We start from the raw sequence: 11,189 nt of genomic DNA on the forward strand, positions 1-11,189 counted from the left end.
AGCTGCACCTTCACAGAAAGCACATCAGTCACATGATGCATGGACATGGCCTCAGAACCATTTCCAACACTGAGCGCCAGCCCAGCACTAATCAATGAAACCTGCTAGCCATCCCTGAATGAAGCATTTTCTAGGTTCCCATCAAGCTTTTCTGTAATGAAAGTCAGAAACTGGGAGAAGGTCCCAAAGGGATCCACTCCCTGAACTCAGAAAGGTCTCAGAATAAAGGTTTTCTAGAGAAGCCAAGCCAGGCAGGACAGTTTTAGAGACAGCTCATTGGGGGCTCCCGTGTTTCTTCTCCACAGCAGAGTGATTAAGGACACAGACTTGGGAGCCAGACTGCCTGAGTTTGAAGCCCGATTCCACTTATCAACTGTCAAATCTCGGGGGAGTAATGGATGCTTTTTGTGCCTCAGTTTCCTCAACTACTGATAAAAGGCTTAAAAGGGCTAATATTCATGAAGCGTTTGGGACAGCAGCTATTGTGTATAGCAACCCTTAAAGTATAATGCTTGTTAAATAAATGATCTGCTGAGCACCATGACACTTCTTCACCCCAGGGGACAGTGAAAGGACGGGGATGAGGTAGGGAGCCAACGGTTCTGCTGAAGAGCTTAAGTGAGGATTTCTTAGACCTGATGTGGGGACTCCAGAACTCATCCTGTTACCCCAGATCCCCTCCAATCTCCAGCCCCCATACGGCCTTGTTCTGAGGCCAGGAACCAGAATTGGGCACAGGACACATCCCAGCCTTTGAGATCTTTCACTAAATCTGAGACAGTCTCCTCTACCCCCTGTGCTCATGGTCGTCCTACGACTAAAGAAGAGCTTATATCAAAGGGTTAAACGTATTCGCACTGGGGATGGAGGTCAATTTCCTCCCTGAAATCTTGGCTCTCTGTGCTTCCTTCACTCCACCCTCAACAAATGTGCAGGATATGAAATTGCTGAGGAATCTACTGCTTCCTACTTCCCTTTGAAATCTTAGTTCCCTTATTTTAAAAAAATATTTTGCCTCAATGAACATTTCTCAAAACTTCCTCAGCCCAGGAGCCTCCGAAGCCCCTACCAAGCCAGCTCTCCTCCTGCAGCCACTCCCTTCACAGGAGGATGAAGGTCTCCACGACAGCCATCTCCCTCCTCCTCCTCCTCGTCATCATTACCGTCGCCCTGGGGTCCAAGACTGAATCTTATTCAGGTGAGTGCAATACCTTCCAACCTGGTTCTTGTGGGGAAACAAGCACGAGTAGGGCTGCCAGGGATACAGGGAGAAAGGGGCTCTAGAAGGAGGTCTGGTGTCCTCTTTTTTGTGTTATTGAAGTATAGTTGCTGTACAATGTTATATGACTTACAGGTGTACGATAGAGTGATTCACAATGTTTAAAGGTTTTACTCCATTTATAGTTGTAAAATATTGGCTGTATTCCCCATGTTGTGCAATATAACCTTGTAGCTTGTCTTATACCTAATAGTTTGTACCTCTTAACCCCCTACCTCTACCTTTCCCCTCCCCACTTCTCTCTCCCCACTGGTAACCACTAGTTTGTTCTCTGTATCTGTGAGTCTGCTTCTTTTTTGTTATATTTACTAGTTTGTTATATTTTTTAGATTCCACATATAAGAAATATCCTACAGTTATTTGTCTTTCTCTGTCTGACTTATTTCACTTAGCGTAATGCCCTCCAAGTCCATCCATGTTGCTGCAAATGTCAAATTTTCATTCTTTTTTATGGCTGAGTAGTATTCCATTGTATGTATATAAGGTCTGGTGTCTTCTTAAACTGGTTTCATCCTCACCCTGCCCGGGATGAGTCCCCTTCCTGTCAACGCCATGCAGTGAGGCCAGGCTATCTCTTCACTCCCTCGATTCACCTCTCTTCGCCATTAAGCAAAAGACTGGCCCCTCCCATTTGGGGTTATTATCCCCAGGGAGACTGGGGAACGGTACTTGGAGCCTCTCGAGGCCACTGTGTCCATTTACCTCCTGGGATTTGGACCCAGGCTGCTTCCAGGGTCCGCCCTACCCCACGAGTGCAGCATCGCTTAGTTATGTGGTAGGGGGAAATGCGACAGTTGGGGGCGTCCCCAGGCCACCTTTTCTCAGCTTATTTCTCAGGATGAGCTGCCTTTACAGACAGCCAAAACTATTCCTCACTCTGCAATTTTACTTTATTTCCTTTTCAGAAACTGAAGGGAAACATAGAACGTTGTTGAAATAAAACTAGACTAAAGTTGACGGAATCTGGACAGTTTGATTTGCCTCTCTGAGAACTCACTCAGACAGCTCAGAGGAATGCAGTGGCAGTGGTTCCTGGGGACCAGCGGGCCCCTTATTTCACTCTTTGGGGAGTGAGGATGCTGCTGGCAATGGTGCTGGATGAGAGGACCAGCCCTTCCCTTTCCACCCAAGCACCCGGTCACCGTCGGTGACCCCGAGGTCATCGCTGTGCACACCCACATTTCTGTCCAGGTTGGTCACGTAACATGCACAGCCCCAATCACTGCACCCGATAACTGCAGGGCCCTTGACCTGAAACGCCCTTCCTGCTACCCCCATAATTCAATCTTGGTGTGACTTTGCTTTCACCCCCTTGCACCTCCTGTAAGAGCCATGAAATTTCAGAATGAAAAAATAACTGAAAAATAGTGATTTTTTAAAAAAGTGTTTTAGGTCAGAAAACCTTCTCTTCAAGCAAAATCTTACACAGGAGGCCCAAAATGTAAAACAGACAAAAAGGCTGATGGGGTCTTATACCCAAGACTGAACTCCCAAGTGCATCAGTGCCTCCAGGAAACTTCATGTAAAACCACCAATCCAGTTAACCACCTCTTCACAGATGAGGAGACGGAGGAGGGAACGAGGGGTGATGGGTGCAAAGCTGCAGATCTGGGTGTCCTGGCTCCCGGGCCATTGTCCTTGGGGCTTGGTATGGGCATCCTGCCCTCTTTGCAGTGCACGGGCAGGATGGGGACACTGGGAGGGGCAGGGTCTGCATTCCCAAATGGCATGCATCCCAATCCCTGTTGGGATTTCTTCCCATAACCCTCCTTTTTGGAGCATCTCTGCCAGCTGCCCCCAGGGATGGCCTGTGCTCGCTGAGATCTGGGCTTTGCTGCTCTTGCATCCGGAGTTCAAAGTCATCAGACAGTCCTTCTGGGGTGGGGATGGGGGTGGAGAATGGAAAGCAGAGTGATCACTAATGAAGGAGGAGGGAAAGGGGAGCCCCGGGAAGAGTCTTAAAGGGAGACCAGAGGACTGAGTTTTTTCTACAGCCCTCTCTTGGAATTCTGGGGGCTGTCCCCTCCTTCCTTCCCTCTTCCACCGGCTCGGGGGCAGAGGCAGCCAGCAGCTGTCACCTTTAACAAGTGTCCTGATCTGGGACTTCCCTGGTGGCGCAGTGGTTAAGAATCCGCCTGCCAATGCAGGAGACACGGGTTCGAGCCCTGGTCCAGGAAGATCCCACATGCCGCGGAGCAATAAGCCCGTGCGCCACAACTACTGAGCCTGCGCTCTAGAGCCTGCGAGCCACAACTACTGAAGCCCACGCGCCTAGAGCCTGTGCTCTGCAACAGGAGAAGCCCCCGCTCACCGCAACTAGAGAAAGCCCGCGTGCAGCTTTCTCTAGTTTCTCTTTCTTCGCGTTGCGAAGACCCAACGCAGCCAAAAATAAACAAATAAATAAATTTACGAAAAAAAAACAAACAAACAAGTGCCCTGATCTCAGCTTCCCTCCATGCTTTCTCCTCAGGAGGACCTTACCACCCCACCGAGTGCTGTTTCAAATACGTGATCCGGCCAGTCAGGCGACAGTGGATTTCAGGCTATTATGAGACCAGCAGCCAGTGCTCCAAGCCTGGAATTGTGTAGGTGGCACCCATACACCACACTGGGGGAGGGGGAGCCAGCAGGGCCCGTGTAGGGGAGAGGGGGGCAGGGAGAACACAGAATGGGGGCTCCCCAGGGTACTTCTCAGGTATGTCCATGCAGGGAGAGGCAGCCGGGAGGCAACCTGGGGGCTTCTGGGCTGTCTGGGGCTCGCTGGGGCCAGGAGGAAGCTGGTGCCATGGATGGGGAGGTGTGGGGGAGGGGAAGGGGAGGCAAGGGGCACTTCCTGGGTGGGGACACTGAGGGGCTGAAGGGCATGCCTCAGAAAGGACGCTGGCCCTGGGCTACCTCTCCCTAAGGAAGGAGAACCAGTCTGTGTTGGATGAGGAATTCGTGAGGAAGGGAGGATGGGCTCTTGCTTCCTGGCTGCTGGACCCTTTTTTTGTCATCCTTCTCCTCTCTTGTTTCACAGCTTCATCACCAGAAAGGGCCATCACATCTGTGCCAACCCCAGCGATGATTGGGTCCAGGACTATATCAAGGCGCTGGAGGAGATCGGAGTGACCTGGAAGTAGTGGAGAAGGACACAGATCAGAATTTAAAGAGACGGGGCTGAACCCCACTCCCAACTCAGCCCCAGACACCTCCTGGGAGCTGCCCTGCCTTGAATTAAAGAGCATCGTGCCCTTCCCTGCCCTCGTTCATTTCTACTAAATTGCCCGTTGGCAGTAGACTTGAGGACACTGGTGAGCCCAGCTCAGGGTGGCACTCTCAGCCTCAAGCTTCACTCTGCAAAAGTCTGGCCAGAGCCTGGTGCCAAAAAATGGGTTAGGCCTGTGATGGAGGTAGAGGAAAACTGAGCAGAAAATGAGAAAGACAGTGTAAAAGCTACCTTTACACAATAATAACCACAATAATAACAGATACCATTTTTGTAGCGCCTTCTATATTCTAAGTACTCTGCTAAGCAGTTTATGTGCATTATCTTATTTAAGCTTCACAAGTGTAAAGCTAAGAATTATCACCTGATTTTGCAGGTAAATCTTCATAAAGGCCTCTCTATAGCAAACTCCATAGTCTTTTCCTGGGCTGGTCTCAAGGCCTCTGTTCCCTGCTGACTGGGATAGGAATGACTCATGGACATATTTTATCCAATTCTTCCCCATCCACTTACATACATCAGGTTGCACTCTACTGTTTTACTCAGTTTTGTGTCCTGCACAAGGCATAGCAAAAAGCCCACACCAGGTGCTCAGGAAATGGATAGATGGATAGATGGATGGGTGGATGGATGGATGGATGGGTGGATGGATGGATGGATGGGTGGATGGATGGATGGATGGGTGGGTGGATAGATGGGTAGATGGATGGATGAATGGATGGATGAATGGATGGTGGATGGATGGGTGGATGGATGGGTAGATGGATGGATGCGTGGATAGATGGAATGATTCAGGAGTCAAGAGGAAGCTTATGCTCCAGGAATAACACTCAGCTGCCCCCAAAGGGGGAGATGCCCCCATCTTCCAGGTTCAAGAAGGAGCTCTGCATACAAAGAGGAAGAGCACATCCAGTGTAGGCACTATGACCACCCTTCCTGGCCTCCAGCTCTCCACAGACAAGGGCCAAGAGGGTGCCTGCACAGTAAAGGTATAGCAGACTTCCTCAGACCCTCTCTCCTCCATAAACAGAGGTCAATGGGGTATCTCAGTACGTACCCTCCCTAGCTTCATAAAAAGCCACAGCTTCACCACCACAGACTGCCTTGAACACACCAGGACTAATTGCATTGTATGTTTTTTTCCTGTTTATAAGCAGTCATGCCAAACAGCAAGCCCCACAGGGATCTTCGTAGTCCTTGTTTTTCCCCTGACTCCCTCTACTCCCATCTCCTGAAACACCCCCTCACGTCTCTAAAACTCACAGGCCGGGCTTCCCTGGTGGCGCAGTGGTTGAGGGTCTGCCTGCTAATGCGGGGGACGCGGGTTCGAGCCCTGGTCTGGGAGGATCCCACATGCCGCGGAGCGGCTGGGCCCGTGAGCCACAACTACTGAGCCTGCACGACTGGAGCCTGTGCTCCACAGCAAGAGAGGCCGCGATAGTGAGGGGCCCGCGCACCGTGATGAGGAGTGGCCCCCGCTTGCCACAACTAGAGACAGCCCTCGCACAGAAACGAAGACCCAACACAGCCAAAAATAAATAAATTAAAAAAAAAAAAAAAAAAAAAAACTCACAGGCCATCAAAGGCAAAATCCCCTCTATCTTTCATTTCTTCTCTGAACGCTGCCTTCAGCCTGGAGCAGGGTTCTGAGGCAGTCTGAAGAGCTAAGATGCTGAGGGGCAGGTGCAGGCTTAGCCAAAGGTGGGGGTGGGCCGCAGCTGGAGTGCCGGACCCAGAAGCAGGTTGTCAGGTTCATGATGTTGGGATGCCCTCTGCTGGCCACGATTGGCCATGGTGGCAGATTGGATTAATCCACACTGAGGGCACCCAGAAGGGATCAGCCAATTAGACGTAAAACTGGTTCCGGGTCCAAGGTCCAAAGAGATAAATGAGAACATTGACAAATAAGCCAAACATTTCAGCAACAAACAGGGACCCAAGGATCAGGCACTTTGGGGGCTGGGGGGGTATTAGTAGCATAATCTGTGACAAGAAAGGGTGTGAGCTCAATCATGTGTCCTTGGTGGGGAGGGAGGTGGACACCCATCCTTTTCCGAGGGCACTAACCCTACCCTTGCCTCGGTCTGTGCTCTCTCTAATCCTGCTTTCTGTTTGCCCTCCCAAAGACTGATCACCTGGGAAAATAGTCGGTTCAACCCTCCTCCCTCCTCTTTCCCCAACATAGAGATGGGGGCAGGGAACATGGTGAAACCACACGGATCTGGTTTTCAGGACTGCCTATCTGCCTCCTACCCATGTGACCTTGGACAATTTATTTAACCTCTCTAAGCCTCAGTGGCTTCATCTGCAAAATGGGAGTGAAAATCTCTACTCCCCGTTGGGAGGATTAGGTGAAATAGGGCATGCGAGGTGCTGACACACGGCACGTTCTCCACACTTTCCCTTTCTCTCTTTTTTCCTTCACACGGATCCAAACCTTACCGAATTCAACTCTGCTCCAGACCCCGCCCTCCACCGCCCTCCCTTTCAGCAAACACCGAGGGAGGTCCGTTGTCTCTCCTCCTCCACCCGCTGAAGTGGTCAGAGTCCAGAGAGCTGAGGGCCCAGCGTGGATGACCAGAAAGGAGACTGTCTCCGTTCAGCCTCCGAAGCCTAACTGCCCCACTGAGAGGATGAAAGTCTCCGTGGTTGCCCTCTCTCTCCTCATCCTCATCCTCACCATTACTTCTGCTGTTCACAGCCAGCCAAGTGACTGCACCTGTCCTCGTAGGGCGGCAGTGAGAAAAGCGAACGGGGCAGCAGGCAGCGAGGTGGTGCTAGGAGTACTGTCATCAGCCCTGGGACCTCTCCCCTCCTGCACACAGAGCTGCTGTCTTCAAACTCTTCCCTTTGTAAGTAGAGCTGAGCTGTGGTCCAGATCCTTCTGGGGTTGGGCAGTTTCAGGAAGCTGGGTCAGGGTTACATCAGGAATCCCAAAGACAGACAGCAGGAATGATCATTTAGGAGGAATAGCCAAGGAAGAAGCAGAAGAGATAATAATAAATGTATGCGATGAGGAGGAAGGCAAGGCAAGTGGATGAAAAAAGCCATAGATCCTCTGGGAGGGCAGGATGAAGGGAGTCAGGGACGAGTGATGTTTGGGGCTAAGCCCGGGAATGGGGAGTCTGAACCTAGACACCCCTTGCTGGCAGGGTCTGTTGTAGTTTGCTGGGACTATCACGGCAGCCAAAAGAAGTCCTGGTGGGATGCCCACGTGTACCATTTGCAGATTTCTGGGCCCCTATCTCCATCCCCCAGCCTAGAGCTAAATAAAGTCTGTAGAGAAGAGAAAAGGGGTTGAAGGAAGTTGAGAGGTTTTGGAACTATGGGATGCTTGGGACCTATGGAGAATGGGGTTTGTTTTGCCCACTCCCTACCCCTGCCCCTACCATCATTTATGAGGGTTGGTGACAGGGAAGGGACCAAGACACTCAGGCCTTCTACATACCCGCCTCCAACTGCCCCAGCCCTTCCCTTGTCCCTAAGGCTGCCCTTGGCATATAGTCTGGCCGGATTCTGCCTGTGTAAACACTCAGGGGAGCGAGGTTCACACACACCATGTAATCTGCCCACACGCTCTCAGGGTGCCCCTGGTCTTTGTAAACGTTGCCTTGAGAACCAGGGTCACTGTGGGTAGAGGTGCCTCTGGTGGGTGGGAGGGGGCAACAGTGCCCTTCGGGAAGGTCAAGCAGGAAGAGAAAATGGCCCACCCAAAGCATGGATCAGCCAAATGGTTCTCTCAAGAAGTCTCAGGCTTTGCCACCAGCTGGAAGCAAGGGTCAGGGATTTGCACTCTGCAGGTTTGGGGGCCGGGTGAGGTGATATCCCCAACTGATGAGCAATCAGGGGAGCCCAAGGGAGACACAATGATAACCTAGCCGAGTCTCGTATCCTGCAAGCATCAAAGAGAGGGGGAAAGAGCCATTTCCAGGCCAGAAGAGTGGCCATTACAACCATTAGCTCTTAATTACAGCAAGCGCTGAGTCTTTCTGTGCCAGACTCTGAGTTAAGGGCTTTACAAGCATTCTCTCAACTAATCCTCACCACGATCCTAGGACGTAATTTTTTACCCTCGTTTAATGGGTAAAGACACCCAGAGAGATTAAGAAATTTGCCCATGATTCAAGCCACTTAGTCGAGACTCCAACCCAAGCTGTCTGACTCTGAAGCCTAAATATAAGCCTTTTCCTCCTGCCCTGACTTCTCCTGCTCATCTCTCCATCTCAACCTCCTCCCTGACCTCAGCCTCTCTGGTGCTTCTAGCACAGAATCCAGTCTCCCTATCACAGCTCAGAAGAGGTGTGGCCCTCCTCTCCCTCATCAATATCCTTTCTTCCTACGTCTTCCTTCCCACCCTGCATTGCAGCCTCCTGGAACTGTTCCATGCCCCCCAGACACACTGGCCTTCCCCCAGCTCAGGCCTCCATACATTTCTTTTTTCCAGATCCCACAACCCCTCTGTCTGCCTAAATCCTACTCATCCTTCAGGAATCAACTCAGGCACCACCTGCTGTGGGACTTCTTCCTCAACCACCCAGGCAGGGTTAGGTACCCCTCATTCTGTTCCCATAGCATCTTGTGTCAAATTCTACTCTATCCCAGACCACGTTCTATTGTAGCGTTTATCTTTTCACTTTCCCTTTTTACCCAGACTTGTCTGTAAGGTACACAAGAGTAGTGACTGTGTCTTCCTCATGTTCTGAACCCCATAGAGCCTGGCATGTAATAGGAGCTCAATATGTGTTTGCCAAGCCAAGTTCATCAGCAAATGTGATTACCCCAGTCCTCTGTACTTGGTGACACTCAGTCCAGAGGCTGAAGGTTCTACAGAAGGTTCATCTTTTTCACTTTCTCTATTATCCATCAAGCTACCATCAGTCCCTGCTGATAGATGGCTTTGCCACCAGAAAAACGGAATGCAAGAGATGGGACATGGAGGTGGGCAGCCATGGGCTCCCTCTACCTCCTTGGCTCAGCTTTCAATGTCATTCCCTCAGAAATTCCTGAGTCGGTGAACCCTCCACCCACCTGCTGCCTGAAGTATCATGAGAAAGTATTGCCAAGAAAAATGGTGGTGAGATACAGAAAGGCCCTCAGCTGTTACCTGCCGGCAATCATGTATGCACCGCTCTGCAGACATTTCTACGGAGAGGGAAGGGGAGCCCAAGGCTGGAGTGGGGTGCACAGAACCAAGTCTCCATGCTAGAACAGGGGAACAGTGGTTAAGGGCGTGGGCTTTGACTCTCACGGGACAGGCCTGGGTTTCGTCCTTGATTTTTGCCACTTACAGTTGTGTGGCCCAAGAAAGGGTGGCCATAATGAAACCCAAGCCTGAGGGTCTAGGCTGAGTGGGGAAGGGGCTGAATGAAGAGATGATGAGGTCTAGAGGCCAGAGAGGGAGGCCTTCTGAGGGGACCCAGATGGGGGAGGCCTAGGGAGGTGCTACAGGGCATGAGGCAAGCCCGCTGTGAGCTAGAAATGGGGGAGTGTGGACTGGACCCCCAACATACTCTATGACCCATGACAGTCTAACTCTGCCCCCACAGATTCATCACCAGAAGGAAACGAGAGATCTGTACCAACCCCAATGATGAATGGGTCCAAGAATACATCAAGGATCCCAGACTACCTTTGCATCCTTCCAGGAAGTTGGTCTAGGTTAACATTATTCGATCTGAGAAAGGTCAACCCCAGATCCTCAACTCCCCATGGCGGTCAAGCCTCAGCGGGAGCCCAAGTTTGGGGGGAAAAAGGTGTAACCCTGTGAAAATGCAGACAGCCTTGTGGTCTGAATGACAGAGTTACATTCAGAGAAGCAGGCCAGTGATCCCACAACGTAATTTAAAGTGTTTCAAATATATTCTCAATCTCTGGAGGAAATGCCAAAGTTAAGGGAGGAGAGAAGGGATACATTCTTAATGCACAGAAAAGCATCTTTCACATCCCCTCCTTGCTCTGCTTTCAGATCCTCACATCACTCCAGCTATTCTAAATGATCAGACCACCTCTGGCCTCTCACTTATTGAGACCCAGAGGACTCTAGACTTTTCCTGTCTACCCTTATCCCTTTTCTAGATCTCTTTTTTCTTCTATTACCTTTTCTTTTAAAACATAACTTTTTTCTTAGCAGGCCAGGGTGGCTATATTCAAATACTAGTGATTTTTGTCACTGTTGCAGAGGTTTTGCTGGATCCCCTGATATTGGGTCTTCCCCCAGGTGACGTGTGTACAGACAGTGCCAAAACAGAAAAGGAGGTGTGAATCCCTAGCTCCCAGTCTAAGCTTTGCATGGCAAGGGAAGGGCATTAGACCAGGTTGGGGATAAAAATCTTGATCTAAAACGCAACCATTCAATAAATAAAATTTCCTTTATTGACAACTTGATTTCTAATTTCCTGCCTGCTTTCTGCTAGGGTGGCAGAAACTTAATCACAGTTTTTTCAGGGGCTTCTCCACATTCCCCGGAGAAATTTGTCAATTTGGGGGACTGGAAAGTTTACATGGTACCAAGACCAGACATATATACTCAATCTCCCCTTCTCCCTACCCCTCTGTCCCCAGCTCAACAACAGGGAGTGGACTCAGACAAAATCCAACATTCCCCCAAAATGGTGTTATGCAGGCAAAGCAAAATCAGGCAACTAAAGCTATTTAATTAGAGAAACAAATTTGCTGAAGTGATCATTCTGAAGACCGGCCGTC

At 50.4% G+C, this 11,189-nt stretch overlaps 2 protein-coding genes across 2 annotated transcripts; both read left to right on the forward strand.

Moving 5' to 3' along the window:
* The first annotated feature begins 932 nt into the window (after window positions 1-932).
* LOC309619129 (C-C motif chemokine 14-like) lies at window positions 933-4,516 on the forward strand. The gene is made up of 3 exons (XM_082374006.1): window positions 933-1,198; window positions 3,750-3,864; window positions 4,299-4,516. The coding sequence occupies exons 1-3, from the start codon at window positions 1,111-1,113 to the stop codon at window positions 4,399-4,401; spliced, it is 306 nt and encodes a 101-aa protein (XP_082230132.1). The 5' UTR covers window positions 933-1,110; the 3' UTR covers window positions 4,402-4,516.
* Window positions 4,517-6,526: 2,010 nt separating this feature from the next.
* CCL16 (C-C motif chemokine ligand 16) lies at window positions 6,527-10,871 on the forward strand. The gene is made up of 3 exons (XM_082374000.1): window positions 6,527-7,196; window positions 9,485-9,605; window positions 10,034-10,871. The coding sequence occupies exons 1-3, from the start codon at window positions 6,851-6,853 to the stop codon at window positions 10,143-10,145; spliced, it is 579 nt and encodes a 192-aa protein (XP_082230126.1). The 5' UTR covers window positions 6,527-6,850; the 3' UTR covers window positions 10,146-10,871.
* Window positions 10,872-11,189: the final 318 nt, after the last annotated feature.

This window comes from Balaenoptera borealis (genome assembly GCF_965194805.1).
Source record: "Balaenoptera borealis genome assembly, chromosome: 20".
Classification (NCBI taxonomy): domain Eukaryota; kingdom Metazoa; phylum Chordata; class Mammalia; order Artiodactyla; family Balaenopteridae; genus Balaenoptera; species Balaenoptera borealis.

What these genes read in the sequence shown, in the direction of transcription:
- LOC309619129 (XM_082374006.1), top strand. Translation starts at nt 1,111, where the DNA reads ATGAAGGTCTCCACGACAGCCATCTCCCTCCTCCTCCTCCTCGTCATC. An exon ending in CAAGACTGAATCTTATTCAG is followed by an intron (nt 1,199 to 3,749) that starts GTGAGTGCAATA and finishes CTTTCTCCTCAG; the next exon opens with GAGGACCTTACCACCCCACC. An exon ending in TGCTCCAAGCCTGGAATTGT is followed by an intron (nt 3,865 to 4,298) that starts GTAGGTGGCACC and finishes CTTGTTTCACAG; the next exon opens with CTTCATCACCAGAAAGGGCC.
- CCL16 (XM_082374000.1), top strand. Translation starts at nt 6,851, where the DNA reads ATGCGAGGTGCTGACACACGGCACGTTCTCCACACTTTCCCTTTCTCT. An exon ending in TGCTGTTCACAGCCAGCCAA is followed by an intron (nt 7,197 to 9,484) that starts GTGACTGCACCT and finishes TCATTCCCTCAG; the next exon opens with AAATTCCTGAGTCGGTGAAC. An exon ending in TGTTACCTGCCGGCAATCAT is followed by an intron (nt 9,606 to 10,033) that starts GTATGCACCGCT and finishes CTGCCCCCACAG; the next exon opens with ATTCATCACCAGAAGGAAAC.